Source organism: Heterobasidion irregulare (genome assembly GCF_000320585.1).
Source record: "Heterobasidion irregulare TC 32-1 unplaced genomic scaffold scaffold_04, whole genome shotgun sequence".
Classification (NCBI taxonomy): Eukaryota; Fungi; Basidiomycota; class Agaricomycetes; order Russulales; family Bondarzewiaceae; genus Heterobasidion; species Heterobasidion irregulare.
The window spans coordinates 188,813-214,732 of NW_009258200.1; the positions used below are offsets into that span (position 1 = coordinate 188,813).

Here is a 25,920-nt window from a genome sequence, read left to right on the forward strand (position 1 = left end):
CTATCCCAAGCCCTCTCCATTGGCGGCTGGCACAAAACATATACAAACACACACCACTTGGAAGATTCACCGGCGTCAGCCACAGAAGACTGGCCGCACGCGGGATTTAGAGCAGCAAGAGGAAGTATACATGGCAATCAAACAATAAGAATACATTCAGTGGCAAGAAGAAATATACTCATGCCCGCGAAAGGTGTTTGAACAGGTGACTGTGACATAACATGTCTCCTAGTTTCTAACTGTCTCCTGAGAGCAATTGTGAATGGATCGACAATTTGATAGTCTTTATGAAGAGCTAGGAATGTCTTTTATATAATACAGTAGTTAGAATCTTGTATGCCAGCCTTTTGCTGCCTGAACTTGTGCAACTCTCTCTGACATCTTCCTGGTATGTCTCTGAATACCCTCCTCTGTAATTTCTTCCCATGCATGCTGTGCTGCTAACCATAAGTTCTCGAGAGAATTACTGGCACCTGGGGTATCAGCAACACAGTTTTTGAGCAGCAGCCATAATGGCTCGATAGGGTTAAGATCGGGCGAAGATGGAGGATGTGTTAGGGGTGTGATGCCCAGTTTCAACCGAGCAGATTTTGTGAGGTGGCTTGTGTGGGCTGGTGCTCCATCTTCGACAACAAGCATGAGACGTATCTGCTGCTGCTCCATCCTGTTGAAAAAATCCTTTAGAGGCCCTTCAAGAACCTGTGCAACATACTCTTTTGTACCCAAGCCTCCACCTCGTCTTCGGCCCTTCTCACTCATGGTTGCAGGCAGGAATTCCAGCTTGATCAGCTGATCTTTCACACCATGTGCAATATACCCCCATACCATGATGGATTTGCGACTACTCTTGAAGGTTGGCTATATGTTCTCGGGAAGAAATTCTTCACCTGGTAATCTCGTCACTCTCTTGTGCCCTGGCCTCTCTCCTAACTCCAACTTTGCCTCATCAGTCCAGATAACCTCATTCCAATCCCTTGTCATATTCTCCTTTGCCCAAATGAGACGTTTCCAGACAGCTGCTGGTGATAGGAAGGGCTTGTGACGTGCAACTCGGCAATGATAGCCAGCAGAAGTTGCTATGGTGCGAACTTGTTGGGATGTTACATGTTCAACATGCTCAGATATAATGGGATAAGGGTCCAGACGGTGTGTACAGATCTTATGAAGGACCCTGCGCTGTGTGCGGCCATCAATGATATGTGGCTGGCTAGATCGAGGGAGACTGTGTCGGGTATGGAATTGGTTCTCACGAGTGACAGTATCATGGCATGCCCCAACAGAAGCACCAGTCAAGGAAGCAATTTTTTGATATGAGTATCCAAGATCATGCAAAGCAAGGATTTGACCTCTTTTTGAGGGTGTAAACTCAGTGGTTCCAGCAGGAGGCATGAATTTCTTAAGACTACTAAGGCTCGGCAACTCATATAGAAGCTTCACGTGATGGTGTTCAAACATTTTTTGCGGGCACGAGTACATGAGTCAGTAATGTAGAAGATAAACCATGAAAAGCCAAAACAAGAGCATGCTGCAGAGCCATGTAGAGCACAGAGCACAAGAGATTGAAGCAGAGCACGAGAAAACAGTATAACCCCCTAGGATTGAACAGCAAGGATGACCGTCTAAGACCTCCCCTTGCCCTTGGAAGTTGACATAGTGCCAGCATTCATCTTGGCCTTGCGTGCTTTTGAGGTGTGGCTACTATCATTATCATACTGAGCATGCGCGGCCGTGCGCTTGTGCAATTGCGGCACTATGTTGTCATGGTTGTCATGGTTGTTATGGTTGTGGTTGTCGTGCTTGTGCTCATCGTCCTCCTCAACAAGACATCTGGGCTTGCATGAGTGATGGGCAATACTGCCGGTGTTATTGTTAGCAGCGTCAGAGTCGTCGTCCATGAGGGTCTTGCACTTGCGCGATTGGTGTGCAGTGCCGTCTTCCCCATCGTGCATGGAACTCTTGGACAAGCTGCCACAGGGCCTACCATCCAGGTACATGTCTTTGTTTTCATCCTTGTCTTCGTCCAGGATGCGCAACAACATGTGCCAGTTACTTTGACCATGACGAGAGGACTGGGTGCTTTGACCATGACGAGAGGACTGGGTGGCAAGTTGTCTGAGAGGCGGCGGACTTGATGAGCCGGTCATCATTGTGTGGTCTGTGTCGTCGGCGCCGGGGGCATTCATGCGAGAAGCCATTGTTGTGAGCATGTTCAGGGCCGCTCTTGTCAGGTTGCTAGCTTCAAGTGCCAGGCCCAACAAAGGTGTAGCAGAAATTTGTACGCCGGTGTCCAGACTGGTGGCCTGTGCTGTAAAGTATGTAGCACATCAGTAGCATGTGGATATGTAATGGAACCTGAATACCAGATTTTTCTTCTTCTATTGCACGGTATTTGCAGTGCAATGTGTGCAGGTCTTCCTATTTGCTGTTGGACCCATCTGTGTCGCTTTCACCTCCTGAATTGGGTATTGCACATCCTGATTCATCCCCAAAGACTGTCCTGCAAAGAATTTTGTTAGTGCAAGCAACCCAAAGAGCAAGATGGAAGATACTTGTTCCACCATGCAAGGGTGTCCTTTGTTCACTTATCAGCTTGGTACCTTTCAAAAAGCTCCACAATCCGCCTGTAAAAGATTGGATAGTTGAATGTGCCATCGTCCGGGCTCCACATCTCAATGGAGCTGATAGTGAAGCATGCCTGCAGACTCAATGTTAGCTCTTGCAAGAACCTGTAGACACCAGCTTATCTGGCAAGTGGCATATGCAATAGTCTGCAGTGTTACAATGTTAGTGCCATGCAGTTTCGCGTTGCCGCTCTTTGTACAAGCTATCTTCATCTAGAAAAACACCCCCTTGTATTAGCTCCGGATTATATCTAATAGTGTCTAAAAGTATCTAAAAGTGTTAATAGTATCTAAAAGTGTCCAATTTCCTAATTGGGAGCAACACATTGTGAGCATTGAATTGGTTTCTAATTTCATGATATTAGCACTAATTCTATACTAAGAAGTCTTTAATTATTAGTAGGAAATAGTAAGTACTACTGCTCTGTCAGTGAGAAGGTAAAGATGTGGCACATTCTATACTATTTCAGCATATTACTCTCCTTCATATATGCCTATACCATTATCTTGTAGCTCTTTTGCTGACTTTCCAGCTGCCTTTACAAGGGATATAGAAAGAGAGAAATGTGCATTGATGCCCCCAGCCACTTTGTTGGCAGCTTGGCAGCTGCCACAAGAGGCTATGAAGACCTAGGTACCTTGTCCTTGCACACAAGATCATTAAAGTTGTCATTGTTAGCCAATGCCTGCTACTGGTCATTATAGGACACAACATGTGGGTTGGACTTAGGGATATGCTACATGCAGCCTTATAGACCTTGTCTATTAGTATAGTGGCTAATACTGTCTTGTGCAGCACACAATCATCATCACTATTGATATTATAATTTTTAGCACTATTTATATTGTTTATTGCCTTGTTATATAGAAGATGCTCAAACTTGGTGTTTTCCTCTAGCTATTAGGCTGTGGAAAAGACAGTCATATTGGTATGTGGTGCCAGAATAATATATTTGCCTGCCATATAGAAAATATATGCATTAAGCATATTAAGATCACCTCCAACAATCTTGTGCTTATTTATATATAGGCATGCCATACATATACACTTGTCCCCACCCTCTACCTCACTAGTGGCTATTTGGAAAACCCCTCTCTTTTATTAGATCTTATTTATTCATAATCATATTCTTGATCAAATTTGCAAATTTAAGTAGCATTGTTTATACTAGTAGAGTCCCATTGAATATTATACTTGATCATAGTTTTACACATTCTCAGTCCAAATTGTATAACTGCCATAATTTATTTTTATCCTATATAAAGTGTATTATCGATTTCTCATTGGTTTATTATCTCCTTAGTAGTGTTTAAACTAAATCCTGAAAGACCTGACTTTTTAGGTATTTATTGACCTGTTTATTTATTAGATAGAGGAAAGATAAATGTTGAATAAAATTTGAGATGTTGAGGTTGCCTATATTATGTCTACTTATTTATATTACCAAGTTTATATATTAGACCTTGTGGCTTAGTGGCTTAGAGCATCTGTCTTGGGTGCTTGCATACATGAGGTTGTTGGTTCAACTCTGGCAGAAGGCAAGTTTGTTATAAGGTATATTCTGTGTTTAGGTATTTAACTAGTGCTCTAATAGACATGGCTTTATAAGAAGGCTATGAGAACTGTAATGCTTGATTTATTATGATTTTTTCGAGATTTCAAGTTATAATCAATCCTAATAATTCCTAATTTAGGAGAATTATGTCTAATTAGAACAGGTTTAGAAGGGGGGTAAGCTAAAAATGTCTAATCCTAATCATTCTTGATTATGCATAAATAGAACTAATTAGAGCTTAATACAAAGGGGTGGTTTTCCAGATGTTGCTGTTGGGGCCTAGCCTTGCTGCTGACGGGCCTATGTATATAGCGCACCATGCCTTTGCAAGGAGAGAAGATGTCAGCAATTTGAGAACGGGCCAGGTGGAGACTTACACAGATAAGGAGGTGACCGTGGAATAATCCCTTCTTGCGGTCGCTTGGGTTATACTGGTAGTCCTTGTATACAAAGGCGGGCCAATGCTTGACCAAGACCTTAATCTCATTGCTCTTGAGCTTGTTCTAGGTACTGCAGAGAAAGAGCAAGAGTGAGTTGCCATCAAGTGAGGCATTGACATCAGTACCTAGTTAAAAATTCGTCAAAGCTTGCAAGATACTTGTTGGGGCACAGAAGACACACAAGCATCAGATGTGAAAACCCACGATCACATTTGTTGGCCAGCACAAGTGCCAGTTTCAATGGCTGCATGACCAGATCAAGTGCCGCATACTCAGCAACAAACTTCTTCATGTGCGTCGTGTCCACTGTGCGAACATTGGAGCTGCTTTTGATCATCTGACTAGATGTGATAAGTGTGCATATATACGCCTGTATGCACTCACCATATCAAGCAATGCATGAAAACGGTCTTTATTACCTTCAGACTTGGCCTTAGCACATAAGCCAGGGACGAGGTTAAGGACCTGTTTGAAAATCTTGAGGTATGTCCTTTGATCCTTTTACCTATCTTATAAGTGAGAGACGGTCAGTGAAATTATTAACAATGTACTCACAGATGAAGATCATCAGTAAAGCATCCGGAATCATCATCACTGCCCGATATTTTGTCCAATCTTGCCTGGCACCTGTATTGTATGTGCATGCCGACATGAAAGACGTCATGGAGATCTTCATAGAGATCAATTCCACATGGGATCCAGCATGCAGCACTCTTGTAGACGTCTTGATTATCACACCTGTTGAGAATAGAGGGAGTTAGTTGACAAGAATAGAAGAAGATAAACTTACTTCAACGTGTCCTTCCTAGGCTTCTTGCCCTTGTGTTGTGCCATGCTTTTTGGTGTGCGGTGTGCATCTTCTGTGGCACGTTTTGATACCGCTCTCTCTAGGTTTGAGACATACCTTGAATGTTCCATGTCTGAGTCAGAATTGTTGGAGGGAGGGGGTCGATAAGGCATGGTGAGAGTGAGAGTGAAAGCAAAAGTGATGACCAAATGATCAAGTCGTGATGCATTGAGCAGTCACGTGATTGCGTCAGCAGACTTTTTGCAGAGTCGGACTTGTCTTGTTATTTTCACAGCTCAATGAGGCTTGCGCACCCTCGACGAGCATGAAAACCCTAATATCATTCTTGTTTTTCCTCCTTTTAATGGCTTTCCAATGCCTTGCGTGTCCCCGAAATTTCCACAACCAGCGCACTCTCAAGACACATCAATGGAACTGCAAAGGCTATCAAGAGATTCAAGATATTACCTTTCAGCAAAAGCGCGCTCGAGAGGAGGAGGCAGTGGAGGAGGCAAAGACACGGTCAAGGAAGAGAGCTCAGGTGTCGGTAGAACCTGAAGAGTTGACAGCAGAGGTGAGTGTCATCAACCTTCATGCGCACTTACTACATACTGAACAATCTTCACATTTTTTTGCATATCAGCACGACATTTTGGACTCAGTCCTCATCCCAGAATCTTCATCTTCAGAACTCCCACCCTCGCCTGAGCCTCCTATCACGCGCTCTGCATGATCTGGACATGGAATACAGTTTCCCAAGCGCTTCGACGACTTCCTGCCCGGCTCCACCACTCCCCTCTCTCACATCCCCTCAAAACAGCATCCCCTTCCTACCCAATCTGACACGGAGTCTGTACCACCACCTCCTGCTCCGCCTGAGCCGGTGCCGGTGCCGGTGCCAGTGCTGGACCCTGTCTTTGATACGAAACCCAACAAATTTGGGTTATTCTGTCGGTATAAGCGACGCCTGACGCACGATCCAGAACCCGAAAACTCACTGGACAAGGTCTGTGATTCAGCCGCATTCCTGAAGACAGATCCAGCACCTGCAGAGAAACCAGCACCAGCACAGTGTTGCCTTCATCCCTGAAGATTATCCCGCCATGTTCAGCTTCTTAGACCCTGAGCAAATCATCCGCGGTGTACACCTCATCCCTGCATTTGCACAGGAACACACCTCCGAGCGACTTGGGCCGTTGTCGCGGTGAGGAATGGTTTCACCCCTAGATATGATCGGGGTTTCCTGTTTTTCCGGATGTACCTAGTGTTCGTTTGATTGCTGCTCTAGATGATACCTTCTGGTATTGGCATGATACACAGATGTTGGTCACAGTTATAAGCAACGATGAGAATATCCTGAGCTATTTAGCGAATTTCTGAAGTGGTGCCGGACCACTAACAAAGACAATACTCCGTAAATGTTGAGAATAATGAGGAGAGGCTTAAGAACTTTGTGATTCAAGTTGCTGAGGTGCTACACAGATTGAAGGCGAGCTAATAGTTCATCTAGTATCCCTACAAGTCTTGCAGCTTATATCCAACTGATATCACTCAAAGAACTTATTGACTGGCACTGACTGACTGTGTAAAAGTAAGAGGGAGAGATGGTCTCTGCCTGAAGCAGGACAATCAGCCTCCTTATATACTATTTCAAGTAGGAATCTCCTTCCTAGTATATACAGGCTGAGTAGAGTCATTGTGAGTCACAAAGAATGCTGTAGAAATAAAAAGAATAGGGAAGAAAACAGAGGAACAGAAAGGAAAGTAAAAGAAAGGCTCAGAATGTGGTAGAATGTTCCTTCAGCTTTCTTCAGAACTGCTCAGAACCTTCCCCTCCTTTCAGCTTAGAATGGCCTAGACCTTGCCCCTTTCCTAAACTTTCTCCATCCTTCCACTAAAGTTCCTCTCTATTCTACCAGATTCCACTGCTATCTTTCCATTCCTTATTGTCTTGCCATGGTCTAGCCCTTTCTGAAATAGACCCTAGGCCCTGGAATCTGTCCCAAAAGTGAATTATAAGTATGAAAAGGGATAGGAAATCAAGCTGAAGTGGTAAAATACTCGAATAAATATGTAAAAAATCGGAATTAAATGTCCTTTCTCTTCTAGGTCATTTCCCTTCTCTTCCTTCTAGTCAGATATTCTGCCCTCCATTCCACCATCACTATTTGATGCCTAACAATGTACAAGCACGACACCATCTATCGCTTGACAGCCAGCAGAAAATGATGAAGATTGGGAGGGGTATTATATTAACATGTAAGTTTCACATCATTTCCTACTTATATCTCTCAATTCCTTCCAGGTTTGTGGACCGCGACATGTTCATGCGCTTCCGCGGTGGCGGCATCGGTCACAAGAGCACATGGCACCTTAATGCCAGCCTTCTCTGAGATGGGCAAGCTACACAAGTGCTGGAGGAGCCCTCCGACGAGGCAGTCAATGAGCAAGGCGGCGGCGCTGAGGACAACAATTCGGAAGAGGAATATAAAGAAGAGAAGGGAGAAGAAGGCCCTTTGATGGAAGAAGAGGAAGAGGACTCTGACGATGATCTCGACCCGTTGCCTAAAGGTGACGGAAGGGAGCGGGACGAGCGAGTGCTTGCGGAGGAGGGTTATGGCAAGTTTTGAGGCCGGTGTGTATGTATCGCATTATATCTTGAGGCTGGGTGTATGTATAACATTATATTCTGAGCCGGTGTGCATGTTTAACAATATATTTTGAGGCCGGTGTGCAAGTATAAGAATATATTATGAAGGCCAGGAATATATTATATTGGCATCGGGGCCTCCAGATTGCAATCTAATACAACAATTGCACCAAACCACCAAGGAGAGTGCAGCAAATGCAATGCCATATATGACCTTGCCTGCAGGCTCTTGAGATTATATAACCCCCCAATCCATCCAAGGCCATCCCACGTTTTGTCACTTTTGCTGATGCAAGAGACAAGCGTGCGCTCACAATTACGATGTTCCACCCAATTGATGTCATCCCTGTCAGTGTCATGTGCACCCGCCGAGCCTGGGGCTGACAAGACAATCAGCCATTTCAACTCAAAAGAAGGAGAGGAGAGAAGGGGTGTTTGTGTTCTGCACCTGAGGGCAGGAGGCAAGTGTCTATGCTACGTGCACAAATCAAGTTGGCACACTCCTCATGTTTGACAAAAAATGGGACGCCAATGTAAAACCTGTTTACAAGTGATCGTTATGGGCCACATGAATTCATGTTGAGACCTATTTAAGAAACATTGCAAGTGCCAACTTTCAACTTTGCTTACTCCTCCCTCTCGTCTGTTGCCTCTCAGTACCTTGTTTACCCTCGCTGCATCGAGCACACATGCCTTCCAGTGTGCCCACATACATGCTTCCAACAAGATCTGCAAAATCACAATATACCTCCGCAGTGCATTCCCACACATGCGACAACAGGACATCAGGCATGCACCGATCCTCAAGGTACAGCCCGATGCGGGCTGCATCTGCACAGAGCTCACATGCACAGAGCAAGCAGAAGTCTGCATCAAGTTTCTCTGCGACCTCCTGCTGTGCCCAAGAATGTGCAGTCACCGGTCCAGTCTTCGTGTTTGTAGAGCCCAGGGCCGCATTATGATGCGCGTCAACCTGTGCGACAAATTCTCATAGTGGCATACAAAGGGGCTCAGCAAGGTTGTCAATGACTCTTTCGCATGTGCACTTAAGTTCCATATTGATGCCCTGCAATGCATGACAAATAGCAGGTCAGCCAATAATCTCATACAGTAGAATTGCCACACTCACATGCTTAGCATCCAGGATATCTGCATCTCCTTTCAGCATACTGAGCAATGCGACGAGTGAATCAGGTGGCATCAACGTCATGCGCAAGACCATTGCCACAAGTGTGTCTGTCATACCGTAACTCCCCATCATAATACTGTGTCTGCTGACACTCGCCTCATCTCGGCTTGTCTCACCAAATGTGAGGTTTTGTGTCATCTCCTTGAGAATGAGGAGGTAGCGTACAAGGAACAGATGCGCATCCAGCGTAGCACCTGTGGCTCTGACATCTCAGCAGCAGCGCAAAGCAAATGTTGGCAAAGTGTAATGGCTTCTGGCACAAGATCATCAAGGATTGCAGGCTTTCATGGGTGCGTTGAATCGGGGTGCAGTACACACACATACATGAATGATATGATACATCCATAAGTATATAAGCAGAATGCGACGATGACAAGAGAGGTTGAAACTTTAAGACCTACCCAAACAAAGTCGTGCAGCTGTGCAAGCACGCGTGCCGTTGTATCGAGCATCAGGAACCACGTGTCGCGACGCTCGAAGCTGGCAAGTGAGGTTTGATTCTGAGCACCAAACAGCTGGTGCACGCTCTCGCGCTCTTTCTCCCGCAACCCCGTCATGGGCGTACACGTGGCTGACAACGTGAAAAAGGACATATCAGCCTCCTTTCTTGAGAATATAGATGGAAATAATGGAGGGAAGGGATTGCACCATGTTGATGGAACCCTCAGAGGAGAGAGATAGAGCCGCTTACCAACAATTTTATTGGGATATGCCAAGTCTTCTGTCTTGGGCACATAGTATCTGATCTTGCTCTGGATGACCGCCTGCGCTTTGAAAAACAGCCGTGTCTGTGCATCCTGAAGCAACTCCGGTCACGCTCGACTGGCTGGCGCTGTGTTGGCATATGACACTAGGAAGAGGCAGAGGTTTGTGGCGCCGTGCGAGGGAGTGGGACGGTGGCATCTGGCATCGTTGCCTGGGCACATCAAGCGGGAGCACCCATTTTGGTAGCGATAAAGACTCATAGTCTAGCAGTAGAGCAGACGAGATGGAAGAATCGGGATGGCTATTGGTAGGGAAAGGAATGATATTGGTGCTAGGTTCACAATGGGGGCGCTCACATGCGCTGGAGAGTGCAGCGGTGGGCGATGCCTTGCTATTCCAAGATAAGAGGCTGGACGGGAGGTCAGACGCATTGAGCAAAGCATTAGTGTCCTTGACAAGAGCGGATCGCGACGTGAAGAGTGACTTGCGGTAGTTGGCATGAATTAAGGATTGGAGGTGAAACATGGTTGCAGAAGATGTGTTGATGAATGTTTGTTGCGAGCGATGCGCGGCGTGGCTTGCCCCAACAAGAGAGAAGAAAAAACGATGGTGGTCCGATCTTCCGCGATATGCTTCTCCAACATGATCAGCTCAACGAGGGTATCCTCAAGGGTCCGCTTATTATTCGCCTACGACTCCCACTCCTTGTCAAACGTGCGCTTCGTCTCCGTCATCACCTCCCGAGATGCCGTCAGCTCCTGCTGGACGACGTGCAAGTTCTCCGACAGAGCGTTATAGTCAGACTACAACCCAAGTCAGCCATCGGCGCAAATGTCCAGCATCCAGCAAAACGTACCTCGTGCTTCGCGAGCTGCGACTCCGTGGATGACTTGCAGGCATCGTAGGTCGCATTCAACCCTGCTAGCACCACTTCAGTCGCCTGGCTGATCTCTTGGAACTGCTGCACATGGCCTTGCGCATTTGCCAGGTCGAGTTTGGCAACCTTCAATGCAGCGTGGCGTTCATGAGTCAGTTAGCACCATAAGCCTCGCATTGGATATTAAAGGGCACAAAACACACCGAAGTTCTGCCACCTCAGCCTTGAGGTGCTGCTCCTTGCACAGATGATCAGCGCCAGAGACCTCTGGCTGCGCGCCACCGTTCGCCAGAGCGCTAGTAGACCCACGCCGTTCGTACACGGTCAGCTTCTCCTCGTTGCCCTGGAGCTGGCATGAAAGCTCTGCGACGCATTCCTTGAGATACATTTTGCTCATTTGAGCGCCGATCAGCAACTCGCGGGTATGCAATAATTCCTGCGCCTACAATTTGGTGTGCACCGATGAGTGAGGACACAGGGAAATGGGACGGGAACCAAGTGATAGTGACATGCACCTGCTAATCGACGCGCGGCTGCAGTTCTTTGACCTCAATCTCTTTCTTCAGTGTCAGATGCCTAACACTATCATGTTCCTGGCTAAGTTGGCTCCTAAGATCCTGGCTGAAGCAACAAACTCAGACGGTAGTCGGCGCGGTCGAGTAAAACTTGGCGCTCACGTCTGATTCTCCAACATCTGGATTTGACTCTCCAGCCACCTTTTATCATTCTCGCCCGAGCACTCGAGATCCATATGTATCTTCTGCACGTTGCCCATCCGATCCGACAGACGTGACCACTCAATCAAAAGCACCTTGTTCTCTTCCAGTAAGCGGTTCTGCATGCCCTATTGACATAGATGCAGTCAGCATATGCATATACGCTCCCACCTCGACAGTTGATCAATGTCCATCCAATTAAGAAGAACACAGAGGAATAAACAGTAAAAGGCACAACGCACATCTCCCAAATCCACTTCTCCGTGTGCAAGTTTGCGCGCTCATTGAAAAGCTGCTCAACCTTTCCGTTCGCACTGATAACGTCTGCAATCCCGCGATCACACTCGATATCCGCTCGCGTGTACTTATCGTGCAGCTAGACACTCATATCCCGCAAGTCCTCCGCCTGGTTTGTGTACTTCTCCAGCGTTATCTTGTGACACTCTACAGTGACCATGTATGAATAAAACGATGAGCATGGTCGATGACACACACACGGATGAGACGCAACGCTGATGCGCTTGCGATGGCTCTGCGTGCGAAAACACAACACAAAACACACCACTAAACACAGGGTAGGCGGGGAGCTGACTTTACTACAAATATCGAGGGACCCTTTGTAAGTTGCGAGATGGGGCGTGATATACGTACTACAAGATATCGAGTTTATCTGGCGAGGTGATGCAAGGTCACGCGACAATACTCTTGTGTGAGATGGGGGACCGTGGGTTAAGGCGCGAGTGACCGAGTCAACTTCAAGGGCAGCGACGAAGGCCCTGACAATAGCGGCGATGAAGGCGACGAGTGCCAAATCGAGCGAGTACGATGTCGGTGCGATGCGATATGAGCGAGATCCTCGTGCAAAGTTGAGCTCTAAACAGAGGGGTGTTCGAAACTGGTGTATTGCAGTGTCGTAGGCAGGTATTTATAGTAAGTTGAAGTGAGTATAGTAAACGCGAACTCGTAAGGTAAAGTAAATTGATATCGCGCCAAGACCATAACATAGAAAGATAAAGAGAAGACCACGCGCAGAGGTGCTCGCAGACCGCGAGGTTCTGTCGTGCCACAGTCGCGAGACAAAGCGATATTTAGTAAAGAGGTGTAGCGGTGAGACGAGGTAAACTCTAGGAAGGTGGAGGGGCAATGGATCACGGGACCTGTACTACCCAATAAGCGCACACGATAAAGCTCTCTGCGATATCGCGTCGCGGAGCTGCTCGCGGTGCGGTCCGTGCGGTCGATGCTTGCGAGGCGTATGGCGAGAGCTTGGCAAGGTCTTTGCGGGTGCAGCAGGCTCGAGGTCATCATGCGATACGCGTGGGGGCTGAGTGAGATGATGCGAGGCGATGACTGAGGGATGTGAGACAAGACCGCATCGGCCCGATACCGTAATGCTGAGGTCGTAGTGGGCATCGGAGGGAATCACTCTGGGTGGCGGGGCCACCCAGCGGTCTCTGGGGTATCTCCTGAGGTCAGCATGCTAGTGCTCGTAGAACTGCGAAAAACGGGGTCCCGGCGCTTAGAGATGTGGCGCGCTCATCAACGCACCCGCCGTGTACTCGATCTTTGCGTTAGCCTTGGAAAACAACACCCTGAGCTGCCCGTTTTCCCACTGCAACTTCACGAGCTTGTTGCGCACCCGCACGCTGTCGACCCCCATCTGCATCTTATACGTATCGAACTAGCTCTAGATCTTTGCCAGCTCCGACTCTGGTACGACCTCCTACAGCTCCGACGCGACGCTCTTTGCTGCACCACTCACGCCCCCGCTCCCAGTCCAGCTCCCAGTTCCGTTGACATATGGTTCTGCACTGGCGCCGCCCCCAGTGCGCACAAGCATGCTCTTCAAGGTGTCGTGCTCCTTTGTGTACGCCTGCACTGCCACCTTGTGGCTCATGCGCTGGCTCTCCAGCCGCCGCTGCAGCTTGCGGATCACCGTCGACATAGGCGAAGATACGGCGTGTGAGGCAGCAGAGGCAGCGGGAGCGGCAGCAGGGAGGGGTGACCGGGACGGGAGCGTGCATGGATGCCAGGGAAGTGTTGAGCGAGGTGAGTGGAGTGAGCGGGGACGCAAACGGTGGGGGCGATGTCTGATCAGGGAGGAGGGGCAGGTGTGGGGGTAGAGGGGGTGTTTGCCGCAGGGGCAGTGGGTTGTGAAGGCTGGGGAGAGTGGGTAGGGTGGAGGGGTGCGGGAGGGCGGGTGGCAGGGCTGGGTGCACTGATGAATGGCGCAGGCGAAGGGTCTAAAAACACAGCCTCCTCCTCACCATCTCCACACACCACAACGCATGCCTCCTTCTCTCCCTCCCCACACGCAAGCCGCTTCTCCACTTTCCTGCACCAGCACTGCGCCGCCTTGGTCACCGCACACAGCAGACACACGCCGGGATGGCACAGCTCTGCACAGATATGGTTCCCACATGCGAGCCGCTTTTCACAAGCGCAGCTGCAGGAGAGGTCTGCGCGCGCGGCATCGGCGGTCAAGGACAGGTGCACAGGGGCGGGAGATGTGTGGGAGTGCCAGAGGGAGACCATCTGCTTGCCACAGCGGCATGGGCGCTGCGTCGTCACCTGACAGGGCGGGCACAGGCCTGGGTAGCATGCGAGCGCTCAGGGGCACCCGCACACGCGCAAGCGCGAGCAGGGGCTCACGCATGAGTGGGGCATCGAGAGGCACGGGGGCTTTGGGTCCTGGGTAGAGCCACAGAAGCACCTGCTGGGCACGGGTCAGGGATGCTCTTTGCAACCCACAAGTGGACATACTTGAGGTGGAAGGTTATCCAGCAGCACTTCACGCGCTCCTGCTCGTGCTTGTGGCCGGCGGGGGGTGCGACGTTGGGGTCGTGCAGGATAAAGGCGGGGGAGCAAGACCAGGTCAGCTGGGCAGGGACGATCGCATTGAAGCAGATGGGGCAGTCGGGGTAGGGAGGGGTGCAGGGACAGTTGGGGGGTGGTGGGTCGAGGGGTCAGAGAGCGGAGAGGTTGAGAACGAGGTACTCGTATGCTTAGAGAGACTGGAAACAACGCACCTAATATCAAGGGGACGAGAGCGAGATCAAGGTCGAAATTGAGGTCAAGGGGGTACAGGGAACTAGGTGGCGGTGGTGCATGACATCGAGGGGGCAAAGGTGTTGGCAATTGAGGGAGCGGCTGTGAGATAGCTGGGAAGTGTACACTGCCAATGGCGGCTGCATGAGCTCGGGATGATGAACGCGCTTGTGGGCTTGAGGGCGGGATTGGCGTGGAAGGGTCTCAATGGTGTGGTGTGTGCGTGGCATCAAAGGTCAAGGATCAAGAGGGTTTTGAGTCTGGCTGTCGAGGAGAATGAGGACATGGCATCGAGTAGGGAGAGCGGAAGAGTGGGCGTGGCATCAAGCGGGTGTACCTTGTATCGACAGCGGGAACATGCAAGGTTGAGGGTCGATATTCAAAGGTTTGAGAGGGGTTGAGCCGGTGTGGTGTCGAGAGCGGAGAGCTGTTTGAGTGGGCAAGCAGGTGGGGCTTTGAGTAGGCAAGCAGGCGGGGCGTTGAACGGCTCAAGAGGATCGAGTGGAAAGAGTGGGGTTATTGATGAGCGGCTGTGGCGTCGAACAAGTCATGTGGGAAAACATGAGGGTGTTGAGGGAAGGGTAGATAGATAGGACAAGAGCGGGAGGGACACATGTACAGGGAGGGGCTGGCACGAAGAGAGACAGCGTACCTCATGGATAACCTCATCGTCCGTGCCTTCTCTCTTCCCAGCGTGTCTCTCCGCCACCGCCCTTCCTCTAAGTTGTCATTGTCATTGTCATTGTTGTTGTTGTTGTTGTTGTTGTCATTGTCGTTGACGCTCGGACGGTCGCGATGCTTGGCCCGTCATTAAGCAGCACGGGCGTGAGGGCGTTGGTTGAGCAGGACGCCTCAGTGACGGATATTATGGATGGCGTAGGGGAAAGAGATGGAAGTAAGCATGTGCGTAGGTGTGGACGAGGACAGAGGTCAGGGTCGGGAAGAGAAAGGTTAGTCCCTCGAGGATTTGTACATAGTAGAAGTAAAGAGAAAGAAAAGGAAAAAGTACACACCCTCAGCGATGCTTGCTTTGTCAGGGCCTCAGCGGAGGCCCATCGTCTGCTTGCATCAATGAAGGCCCGAAGGAAATGGGCGCCAAGAATGAAAAAAACAAAAGGTAACTCACAATAAAATGTTCAAAGTGCTCGTTTCCCTCATCCAGACCGGCGTAAGCAGGAAAAGGGCATGTTGACGATACCTGTCGGAAGGTCTAAGGCTCGCTGGCTAGCAGAGTTTGTCGATATTGGCACTCACAGGGTGTGGACAAGGGGTCGCAGAGACGGAAGGGGTACTTAGAGATGAGCATAGACCAAAGAGTGGGATCGAGAGCTGTTCATAACGATTGAGAGGTAAAGTGGTCACCGCACATCACCCTCAATATCCCCTGGGTTATATTTGGGGTATATAAGCAATATACCCAAAATATACCGCCAATATACCCAGAGCCACCCTCGGTATATTCACTGTTGATTCGAGGTTTTGGCTCAAATATACCAGGAGTATCCCTGGGAGCTGGATATATTCACAGTATATTTCGTGTATATTTGCATTTGATATCCATTAATTATCGCTTTTAAAAGCACTCCATAAATAGATTGTAAGTATATTTAAACAACAATAAAGCACAATTTAGCCATCAAAGGATACATGAACATCTAAAGACAAAAGGATCTACGAAACATACTCCAAAAGGTGAGAGGTATGAATCCTGGCCAGAAGTTGACAGCCTTGTGGCTGCAGATGCACGATTGAGGCAACAAAAAAAAGGCTGCACCACCCTTCCACTTCTCTGCATCATTGTCGGCCCATAGTGCAAAAAAATCTCTGGAAAAAGGACATCAATGAATACCTGCAGTAACCCAGCGAGGAACACCAGGTCGCGCACCAGGCAGCCCAATGAACCTACTGAGTCTGCCACATCAGCGATTCAACCCTCCACTCCAATGCCTACTGAAGATCGAGTACCACCATCGCCACGTCGTGATGACCCCAAGAAGTGTTGTATGGAGGTTGATCCACAAGTGCGAATGGCCACCATGCACACCCGTGGCGCTTCAGGGATAGGAAAACCAGTCCCACAATGCAAGGATATATTCAAGCAACCGCAGAAGAAAAAAGGTGAGTGTTCTATCCATAAAAACTGTTACGACTGCTCGTCGGTAACCCCAAGAGTAGGAGGTTCTTCCCTAGGTCACTCGTGGAGGATGTGTGGAACGGTGATCTCGACTGTACGTGTAGCACAGGAGCCAGAAGTGTATTGCGATATAGCAATGAAAGTAGACAGTATGAAGACTGCCTAAGAACGAAGGAGTACTGTAGGAAGACAGTACTGAACGAAGGTTCCTGTATGTGGAGATACAGGAGAACGAAGAGAATAGACTGAAGATCCTCAGCCTATTCTATGGGCCTTTTATACTACTTTGGGAAGTAGGGCGTGAGAATACCGAATATGTATCTGTAGGTATTCTCTAAGTCGTCTCTCTCAATAACGACTACTCTTGTGGTTCTCCATTGGTCTCCTTCCGGCCAGGAGAGACTAGGAGGTTCATGCCCTGCGTGTGAGTAATTTATAAGGCGGCGTTCCATGCCCGCTAATACAAGGCCCGTGATACTCGACCAATGATTGATGATCCATTGGGAGTAGATGGCCAAGGTTAATATCTGTACCTTGGTGTACGCCTCAACCTGTGAGGCCGCGTGATATTTGTGATGATTGTATCGGTATAGACCGCCGTGTAGGCCCGATAGAACGTGATCATAACAATACCCCCTTTCTACGTCCTATTCGCCTGGTAGGACCACGCCTTGCGTGTCATCGCCGCTCCATATACGATTTGCTTTCTTGATCCAACGATGGTCGCCGGATGCGACTTCCGGGACATGACTTCGTTTTCTGGGAGGAAGACCGACTTACGTCATTTGATCCTCTAGGAGTTTTCCATCTCCGTTGAGCTGTTTGTTTGTCGAGTCGCGAGGTTATCCAGGCCTCCGCTCTCTAGGATGTTGTTCCTTCACCCGTGGGATTGATTCTGCCGCGGGTAAACCTCATCGCGGTCTTACTTCCAGCCCGCTTCTGGAATAGTATCAAGAAAGACGTATGAATGCGAGTGGTGTGTGGATGTGTAGAAACTCTAGCATGTGGGTTCCGGTTCGTGTCATCAGGTTTTTCTTCTTCCTTCTCCGAGGGCCAAACCTCAGTGTTTCCAGGATAGTCGTCTATCCTCATGATTTGTTGTTCCTCTCGACGACAGTGGATGGCGCCCATGGACAAGTAGGTTGATCGCTTTACGAAGGCTTAGGCCTACTTCTCCAGGCTACCAGTCATGACGCCCCAAGCAGTATCGCTCCCATACGGTGAGCTCATCTCCGGTGAGGTTGCAGCCAAATCCCAAGCAGTATTGTCCCCATACGGTGGACTCATCTCCGGTGAGGCAGTTTACGGCGTCCAGAGTTTGTTTTTCACAAACGTGGGCCTATGGTGGGGAATACCACGTGTAGTGTTGGGTTCGAGGCAAGGATGTGAAGAGAATTAGACTTGAAAGGTGCAGCGAGGAACAAGGAGGAGTCTGACTCCTTTTCCAAGCCTGCCCGTTCGCTTGCACGAATTAGACATCAAGACCACAGCTGATATATTTGTCGGGTTGCGAGATATATCCACGACTGGCAGTTTAAACGTCATGCGGGACGGTCCGTAGTTTATCGTCGTTTCGGACGATTCGTAGTTTAACGTCTTTGCGGACGTCCTTCACCATCAACATGGAATACCTGTGGGGAAAGATGTTTCTGCACGCCGGAATTTCCATCGGTTGTGTGCATAGGGCCATAGACCAGACTTTACCCGCTCCAGATTCCACTGAGGCATGATGGACGGTTTATGCTATATCAAACCGGATAACTTGTAACGCCTCAAAGTTATGAGACCGCTCAGTTTAATGCCGTGAGGTAGGCGGACCTGCAGTTTAGCGCCGTGCATTAGGCGGGCTTGCAGTTTAACGCCGTGCGATAGGCGGACTATCGTCTGACTATGTCCCTCGAGTCACGATAGGCTTTTCCTCCGAGGATGAGGGTAGTTTAATGTCATTTCGGACATTGTCGACACATTCTCGTCAAGGATGATGTCGACCGATGATCCCTATGCTAAAAGGGACGAATAGTTTAACGTCATCTCGGACGGTTGGTGACCACGGTCTTGGTCAACAACCACAACTCCTATTCGGTAAGGAGCACGTAGTTTAATGTCATTGCGGACCGATTGACACCATGGCGGTCAATCCACAACTCCTATACGGTAAGGAGCAAATAGTTTTGTGTCATTGCGGACGATTCAGCACCAGAGTGATAAATCACAACTCCCATGCGATCGGGAGCAAGTAGTTTAGCGTCATTGCGGACGCATTGGTGTCCAGGGGATTGGACGTCAATGACAACCCCTAGGTCCAGGGGCACTAGTTTAACGTCGTCACGGACGCGCGGTATCTTGTCAAGATCGCCACGCACGATCCCTAGAACGAAGGGACGGTAGTTTTACATCGTCGCGGATGCCCGTAGTTTATCGTCATTGCGGACGTCGATGCCATTGGCCTCGAACAATCCCCATGTGGAAAGGGACAATAGTTTAACGTCATCGCGGACGTTGTTTCGCCACAAATATTGTGGAAAAACAATGCTTAGTTTAACGTCATCCCGGACGCGACCTAGTTTTACGTCGTCGCGGACGATAGGCGGAATAGACTTTGGGATGAGTGGCCCGCTCTTGTCGTTCTTCCGCTATGTGGGCCAGATGAGAGTCGCGTGATCTAGTCCCTTCCCACTAGATCTTCGACTCGAGGCACGTGTCCTAGTTGCCTCTTAACTAGGTCTTGGAGCGGAATTTCTTGTACTTCGACTCCAGGACTAGACTGAGCGCTCCATGAAGAGATGCTTGCTCTTCCATGTCCCCAGACCCCTCGCTTGGATTTGAACCAAGACGACCCGATATTCTTTTACCGAAAAGCGAGTGAATATCGGAAGCGCTTCGACCTTTTATAGGCAGGGTTCTGTGACGCGAGTCCTTCCGCGCTTCGCCAGAATGCAACCACGCTCCTTTGGTCAATGGTAGTTTAACGTCATCTCGGACGGTGGGTAGTTTTCCGTCATTTCGGACGAAGACTAGTTTAACGTCATTGCGGACCCTAGTAGTTTATAGTCATTGCGGACCAAGCCTTTGGTAGTTTTACATCGTTCCGGATGTGATTTTGTGGCCTTGCATCATTAGGAAGACTTGTGAGGTAGAGGCGGCCCGCTCTCTACATCATCTCATGCGCCAGCTGTAGGATCCCCTAATGCGGAAACGATCCTGTAAAACGGGAGATCCAAAGTGGGACATCCCAAAACACCAGTCAGACCTTGACTGTGAGGGTTCACGATACGAGTTATGCATCATAATTTCTTGACTCGGACTTGCAACCGGTTATGTATGGGCACTTCGCTGTACCAAGGCGAAGGGCCTGCTTGTCGACACCTACGAGTAGAGTATATGTCATGTAGAGGGTTCCCTAATGCGGAAAAAACCCTGTAAAACTGAGGATCCAAATGGGACGCTCGATGCATCTGTCAGATTACTCCTTGACAGCGAGGATGTGAAAGGATTCCGCCGTAGGTCGTACGTGGAATTATGCCCGCTGTTGTCCTTGATTCGTACCATCATTTGAACCTAGGACTAATGGTCAGGTACTTCCCCTGCCTTCTTATCTTTTCACAGTTTTAAGACATGCAGGTCCGATAGTTTAGACGTCATTCCGGACGCAGGGTAGTTTAACGTCTGTTTCGGACGAGGTCGTACAGTTTAACGTCTTGAGGGACGATCCTAGTTTTACGTCGTTGCGGACGAGTGTAGTTTTACATCGTTTCGGATGTAATTTTGTGTCAGGGGAAAGGAGTTCCTCAACTTCCTTACCCCCTTTCTTCTTCCTATGCCCTGTTATTAGTCCGTTTAATAATCGAAGGGTCCTTGATAATCCCCGCCCCCTTCGTCAGGTCGGTAGTAGGGGTCAGCGTCGTCGTAATTTCCTGGATCGTCTAGAGCATCCCATGCATCGAGCTCAGATCTAGTCCAAGAGCTATTTCTTCGAGCCTCCGAATCAGCGCGGCGAGTTCTGCGGCTACTTCGGTTATCCTCTCTTTCGTTCGTACGAAATCGAGCACTAGGAGGAGGCGATCTAGGCCGGTGTCGAATACTCCGGCCAGCAGTTGTTCCGCGTCCGAGGGTTGCCTGGTTTCCCCGACTCCGCCTTCCCTCATTTCTTCGATAGACGGGCGGTTCCTCCTCGTCGGTATTTCCTTGGGATAAGGGAAAACCTCGTGTCCGGTGAGAGGGGGGAGTCGCGGTATGGCTATGCGCTCCAGGAACCTCTCGTTGTCTCGGTGGAGGGCGCTCCACGACCGTACGCGGAACCCTTCTTGGATTTGATACAGGCGTGGGATGTTCTCCGGGACGTGGTACGTTCCAAGTGACAACTCGGAAAGGGTCGGTTCTGCTTGGTTGGACGTTTCCCAGTTCTCCTCCAAAGAGGAGAGCTGGAAGGAGCTCTCGGTTGACATATTGGGAGAACTCGTCAGGGTGGATGAGGAGGGCTCGGGGTCGCCCGTCATTATGGGCGTACCAGGAGGCTGTGTCCGGGTCGGTTTGGAGGGCAAGCGTCCTGATCTGGAGACTGGCACTAGCCAGTCGTCGAGGTACGTCGCTATGTTCATTCCCGGGTTGTCCTGCCGAGAAGTTAGCGAGTCTTTGGAGGGCCATGGCTGTGGCCATTTGTATTACCGCGGAGATGGTGTTCCGCTGGAGGAGCGCGTCCGCGTGTCGCTCCAGTTCTCCGGTGTGAGGATCTGTACGAGGGGTAGGTCCTCCCATGGAGCTGGGAATCGGTCCACTAGTTGGTACTGGCGGAGGTGCAGTTTCTGATAGAACTGGTATTGGTTCAGCTTCTCCATGGCCTGGGAGTTGAGCTGCCGTTCTTGCTTGAAATCCCGAGGGACCTGCAACTCCACTAGGACGCGTGCCTTCACTAGGAGGTGGAACTCCCACTGGTAATGGGCCAAGGCTCGACTGGTTTCGGTCATCAGAACTTTCATGCCGTGGTGCACCTCGTGAGGCCCTCTCCGGTGAGGGTCTTCGGGTTCTTTCCCTTTCCTTGAACTTGGCATAGTCTTCGGCGTCGTCGTCGGAGAAGTTGTTGGTATGAGGGGTGAGGAGGACCCCGGTAGATCCTGGTTGTTGAGGACTTGTTCCTCTATCAATTCGTCCAGCATCTGGTCGGTGAGGACTTGTTCCTCTTTCCACTCGTTCGACATCTGGATTGGCGACCATAAGGACGACATCGGGGGAGGAGTTTCTGGATGGAGACGAAGCATCGTGGTCGTCGTGGAGGAGCATTCGAATGGGGGAAAGTGTTCGAGAGGGAAAGAAGGTGAGAAGATGTTCTTGTTGGAGTCCTCTTGTCGCTCCTTTTATAATCTTTCGTCTCTCCTCTCAGGCTGTTCCCGGACGAGGTTTGTCAGGGTATTGGTCATGGAAATCTTTCATGGCTTCTTCCGCCGTTCCCTTTAGGAGAGTGTAGGGCTCCCAGGTGTTGTCTGATTCGGGATATCCCATCCATTTGACCAAGTATTTGGTTCCCCGTCCTTGCCGTTTTGAATCCACGATCATTTCCACTTCATAATGCTCTTCATCGTTCAATACTTCCGGTATTGGTCGCGCGAAGTTTTCTCCGTGGGCTTCGGTTTCTCTATATTTAGTGAGCACTGCGGCGTGGAATACCGGGTGAATCTTCCACTGCGGAGGAATTTGGAGTTTGTACGCCAGGGTTCCCACTTTTCCCAGTATCTTGAAAGGGCCATATCGCCTAGGGGCGAGTTTGAACTTAGGATGGGTTGTCCGAATGTGGGTTCCTTCTAGCCATACTTGGTCTCCTTCTTTCCACTGGGGAAGTTTCCTGTGAAGATCCCGGTCTTTGGCGTAGTTGCTGGCTATTTGTAAGCTAGCCGCGGCTTCTTCCTGAACTTCTATGATCGTCTTAATGCGTTCAGCTACCGCAGGTACCTTTGTCTCTAGTGCCGTGTCAGCTGAATAGGGAGGATTGAAACCGTATAGCACTTCGAAAGGGGATTTTCCGGTGGCCGAGTGCTTCTGTGTGTTATGTGAGAATTCGGCGAACGGCAGAAGGTCTACCCAATTGTCTTGATGGTAGTTGCAGAACGTTCTCAGGAATTGTTCGATCTCCTGGTTTACCCGTTCCGTTTCTCCATCTGTTTGGGGATGATACGCCGTGCTGAGAGCGGCGGTGATTCCTAGCCGTTTCCAGAGTTCTCGGGTGAATTTGGCCGCGAATTGAGGGCCCCGATCGGACACTATTTTGGTCGGCAGTCCATGTCGATTGAAAACGTTATTTTGGAAAAGCACGGTTGTTTCTTCTGCCGTGATCGTTTTCTTGCATGGGGTGATGACTATGCCTTTTGACAGACCTTGATCCACTACCACATTAATTGAGTCGAAACCTTTGCTTTCGGGTAGGTCCGTGACAAAATCCGTCGAGATGAATCGCCAGGGAACGTTGGTGGTTTCCAGAGGGTGGATAGGTGGGTGTGTCCTGTGTGTCAAATTCTTCGTAGATTGGCATATGGCGCATCCATCCACGTATTCATGGACGAATTTTGTCATGTTTTGCCACCAGTAGTGTCGTTGCACCATTTCCAATGTTTTTGCTCTACCCGGGTGTCCTACCGCGGGTGCATCATGATGTGTTTTGACGATGAGTCTTCGGATGACGTCATCTTTGGGGACGCATATGTGGCCGTTGCGTCTGGTGATTCCGTCCTCATATGTCCAATGTCCCAATAATCCTCTCATCCCTTGTGGTCCTACTCGTAAGAGTTTTGCAAGAGCTACTCTTGTTAAGGCGTCATGTTCCGATTTCGAGTGTCGGATGAGGGAGATGAGGTTTGAAGAGGCAATTTCCGTGGATTTTATATGCCGTGTCGGGGACGGTTCTACCAATGTTTCGTCGGATTTGTTGAAAAGTTTGGCCGGGAGTAAAATTTGAGATTTGTTGTCAGATTCTACCCCTTCACTTAGATCTGGACGCCTGGACAGAGCATCAGAGTGATTTGTCGATCCTGCTTTATAGCTGAGTGTAAAGTCGAATCTGCTCAAATAAAGGCTCCAACGGGCGTGTCGTCGTGATAGGTCTCGCGCCGTTTGGAAGTGTTCCAGGTTTTTATGATCTGTCCAAATCTCGAAGGGGTGTCGTGCGCCTTCGAGGTAATGATTCCAATGTTCCAACGCTTTGATTATAGCCAAGAGTTCCCGGTCGTGAACGTCGTAATTCCGCTCTGCTGGTGAAAACGATCCAGAGAGGAAAGCGACTGGGTGCCAGTCACCATCTTTTCCTTCTTGTAGAAGGGTAGCTCCATAGGCGATTAGTGATGCGTCCGTTACTAGTCGATATGGGTGCATGGGATCTGGATAGTTCAAGACAGGTTTACTGATAAAAGCTTTCTTTAATCGTTCGAAAGCTTCTTGGCATTTTGTAGTCCAGTTCCATTTCTCGTCCTTTTTGGTGAGGTCATGTAGGGGGCGCGCGATGAGTGAGAACTTGTCAATAAAGCGCCTGTAAAAATTCCCTAGACCCAGGAAGGAGCGAATGTCGCGGACTGTACGTGGGATTGGCCAATCTTTTATTGTGTCCACCTTTGAGTCCTCCATGGCGACATGATCTTTTGAAATTGTATATCCCAGGTATTGGAGCTTTTCCTTGTAAAACTCGCATTTTTCGGGTTTCAAATATAGATCGTTGTCGCGTAGGATTTGGAAAACCTGGTTTAGGATTTTGACGTGTTCTGCCATGGTTTTGGAGAAAACGAGGATGTCGTCCATATATACGGTTATCTTCCGGGCTGTGATGAGCTCTCTGAAGATCATGTTCATCATAGCTTGGAAGGTGGCTGGTGAGTTGGTCAGGCCGAAAAACATCACCGTGGGTTCGTAAGAACCTAACGGAGTGATGAAGCTCGCCTTCCACTCATCTCCTTCTTTGATGCGTATATTGTTGTATCCCCATCGCACGTCCAATTTGCTAAAAATGATGGCCCCTTTTATCACATCCAGTAGTTCCTGGATTAGTGGAAGGGGGCACACATTCGGGATGGTGTGCGAATTTAAGTGGCGATAGTCCTGTACCGGGCGTAGTTTTCCATCCTTTTTTCCTATAAAGAAAAATGGGGCTGCTGTTTGCGAGGTGGATCGACGGATGGTTCCTCTCTCCAGATGTTCCTTGATGAATTTTCCTAATTCGTCGTGTTTCTCTGGGCTCAGGGCGTAGATTTTGGGCACTTGAGGTTTGAAGGTTGGTTTCAAGTCGATGGCATGGTCCCAGTAAGTGTGTTCTGGGAGTCGCTGCGACTTTCGTTCGCTAAAGATGTCCAAAAATTCGTGATGCGCCTTGGGAACTCTTTCCTTTAGATTGGTGACGATAATTTCGTCTTCCAGGTCTTGGTCGAAACTGGCAAATCCTGACGGTTCGGGGGCCAGTTTCCGAATAACTGGGTCCCGGGTGGCCTGTTTTCCTGAGGGTTTGTCTGGGAGATCAGGTTCTCCCCCGTTTGGTGAAAGAGATGGCTTGTCTTGAGCCTTTCGTTTCTCTTCTGCGTATTTCCTTATGTCCTTTAGGAGCCATTTCCTTTTGAGGTATGCTCGTAGTCGGACGCCAAACGTTCCGCTGTGATCGCGGAGTCCTACATCTTCCGATAGTCTTCGGAGATGTTCGAGGCGCTGTTTTTCGCGCTCATTGATGCGTGGTTTGTGCCGTGGCTCCACGTCTGATAACTGCCTGCTGTATGGTGGTTCTTCCCTTGCCCTAGTGAACCCATATGGTTGCTGGCATTTCTGGGGGCACCGATCAAAGTGCACTTCACGTCGCCTCCATTCGATGGAGGGATCGTGGTATTTCAACCAATCTGTTCCCAGGATAAGGTCGTCTTTCCCTAGATTGGAGATAAACATCTGGACGCGCTCGGTATGTGTTCGTCCACTGATGTCCCGAATGGTGAGGTTCACATCCAAGGCGGATCGGATGAGACCTGCTTTGTTAATGGTGTCATCGACGTTCCGGACGCGAATGGGGTTGTTGAGTGTATAGGTGGGGAAACGATGTTTCTTGACCCAAGTTTCGTTTACTATAACCCCTTCACAGGCCGAGTCGATGGTTGCCTTTGCTCCAGCGTTTTGACTCCTGTTTGATACTTTCACGTTCAGGCGTATGGGGGTGATGATACGGTCGTTCATTGCTCCGATACGAA

At 49.3% G+C, this 25,920-nt stretch overlaps 13 protein-coding genes across 13 annotated transcripts; 2 read left to right on the forward strand and 11 right to left on the reverse strand.

Annotated features, from left to right (window-relative positions):
• Nucleotides 1-324: 324 nt before the first annotated feature.
• On the reverse strand, nt 325-639 carry HETIRDRAFT_57868 (uncharacterized protein; the record flags this gene model as incomplete). Its single annotated transcript, XM_009546389.1, has 1 exon — nt 325-639. One exon carries the CDS (start codon nt 637-639, stop codon nt 325-327), a length of 315 nt encoding a protein of 104 aa, XP_009544684.1.
• Nucleotides 640-681: 42 nt separating this feature from the next.
• On the reverse strand, nt 682-1,080 carry HETIRDRAFT_17257 (uncharacterized protein; the record flags this gene model as incomplete). Its single annotated transcript, XM_009546304.1, has 2 exons — nt 682-858; nt 904-1,080. Coding segments are annotated over 2 exons (354 nt in total), but the record flags the coding sequence as incomplete, so codon positions are not given.
• A 539-nt stretch (nt 1,081-1,619) lies between these two features.
• Nucleotides 1,620-2,668, reverse strand: HETIRDRAFT_426125 (uncharacterized protein; the record flags this gene model as incomplete). The annotated part of the gene is made up of 3 exons (XM_009546507.1): nt 1,620-2,305; nt 2,451-2,497; nt 2,598-2,668. 3 exons carry the CDS (start codon nt 2,666-2,668, stop codon nt 1,620-1,622), a joined length of 804 nt encoding a protein of 267 aa, XP_009544802.1.
• Nucleotides 2,669-4,415: 1,747 nt separating this feature from the next.
• Nucleotides 4,416-5,577, reverse strand: HETIRDRAFT_120744 (uncharacterized protein; the record flags this gene model as incomplete). The annotated part of the gene is made up of 7 exons (XM_009546508.1): nt 4,416-4,499; nt 4,555-4,680; nt 4,799-4,987; nt 5,037-5,122; nt 5,173-5,244; nt 5,309-5,355; nt 5,408-5,577. The coding sequence occupies 7 exons, from the start codon at nt 5,575-5,577 to the stop codon at nt 4,416-4,418; spliced, it is 774 nt and encodes a 257-aa protein (XP_009544803.1).
• Nucleotides 5,578-5,768: 191 nt separating this feature from the next.
• Nucleotides 5,769-6,612, forward strand: HETIRDRAFT_426127 (uncharacterized protein; the record flags this gene model as incomplete). Its single annotated transcript, XM_009546509.1, has 3 exons — nt 5,769-5,978; nt 6,156-6,410; nt 6,457-6,612. 3 exons carry the CDS (start codon nt 5,769-5,771, stop codon nt 6,610-6,612), a joined length of 621 nt encoding a protein of 206 aa, XP_009544804.1.
• A 963-nt stretch (nt 6,613-7,575) lies between these two features.
• On the forward strand, nt 7,576-8,034 carry HETIRDRAFT_426128 (uncharacterized protein; the record flags this gene model as incomplete). The annotated part of the gene is made up of 4 exons (XM_009546510.1): nt 7,576-7,587; nt 7,620-7,663; nt 7,710-7,756; nt 7,808-8,034. 4 exons carry the CDS (start codon nt 7,576-7,578, stop codon nt 8,032-8,034), a joined length of 330 nt encoding a protein of 109 aa, XP_009544805.1.
• A 140-nt stretch (nt 8,035-8,174) lies between these two features.
• Nucleotides 8,175-13,449, reverse strand: HETIRDRAFT_153289 (uncharacterized protein; the record flags this gene model as incomplete). Its single annotated transcript, XM_009546511.1, has 15 exons — nt 13,090-13,449; nt 11,926-11,982; nt 11,705-11,865; nt 11,503-11,669; nt 11,374-11,446; nt 11,043-11,267; nt 10,805-10,951; nt 10,642-10,751; nt 10,060-10,525; nt 9,935-10,031; nt 9,641-9,814; nt 9,184-9,437; nt 8,768-9,027; nt 8,503-8,594; nt 8,175-8,434 (listed from the first exon to the last, which is right to left on the reverse strand). Exons 1-15 carry the CDS (start codon nt 13,205-13,207, stop codon nt 8,175-8,177), a joined length of 2,661 nt encoding a protein of 886 aa, XP_009544806.1. The 5' UTR covers nt 13,208-13,449.
• HETIRDRAFT_382603 (uncharacterized protein) lies at nt 11,723-13,449 on the reverse strand (the record flags this gene model as incomplete). Its single annotated transcript, XM_009546512.1, has 2 exons — nt 11,723-11,982; nt 13,090-13,449. A coding segment is annotated over one exon (241 nt), but the record flags the coding sequence as incomplete, so codon positions are not given.
• Nucleotides 13,450-13,941: 492 nt separating this feature from the next.
• On the reverse strand, nt 13,942-14,148 carry HETIRDRAFT_57849 (uncharacterized protein; the record flags this gene model as incomplete). Its single annotated transcript, XM_009546386.1, has 1 exon — nt 13,942-14,148. A coding segment is annotated over one exon (207 nt), but the record flags the coding sequence as incomplete, so codon positions are not given.
• An 820-nt stretch (nt 14,149-14,968) lies between these two features.
• HETIRDRAFT_108731 (uncharacterized protein) lies at nt 14,969-15,121 on the reverse strand (the record flags this gene model as incomplete). Its single annotated transcript, XM_009546513.1, has 1 exon — nt 14,969-15,121. A coding segment is annotated over one exon (153 nt), but the record flags the coding sequence as incomplete, so codon positions are not given.
• Nucleotides 15,122-15,454: 333 nt separating this feature from the next.
• Nucleotides 15,455-15,747, reverse strand: HETIRDRAFT_167399 (uncharacterized protein; the record flags this gene model as incomplete). The annotated part of the gene is made up of 3 exons (XM_009546514.1): nt 15,455-15,547; nt 15,603-15,648; nt 15,716-15,747. The coding sequence occupies 3 exons, from the start codon at nt 15,745-15,747 to the stop codon at nt 15,455-15,457; spliced, it is 171 nt and encodes a 56-aa protein (XP_009544809.1).
• A 4,813-nt stretch (nt 15,748-20,560) lies between these two features.
• On the reverse strand, nt 20,561-22,000 carry HETIRDRAFT_416623 (uncharacterized protein; the record flags this gene model as incomplete). Its single annotated transcript, XM_009546515.1, has 1 exon — nt 20,561-22,000. The coding sequence occupies one exon, from the start codon at nt 21,998-22,000 to the stop codon at nt 20,561-20,563; it is 1,440 nt and encodes a 479-aa protein (XP_009544810.1).
• Nucleotides 22,001-25,528: 3,528 nt separating this feature from the next.
• On the reverse strand, nt 25,529-25,906 carry HETIRDRAFT_57867 (uncharacterized protein; the record flags this gene model as incomplete). Its single annotated transcript, XM_009546388.1, has 1 exon — nt 25,529-25,906. A coding segment is annotated over one exon (378 nt), but the record flags the coding sequence as incomplete, so codon positions are not given.
• Nucleotides 25,907-25,920: the final 14 nt, after the last annotated feature.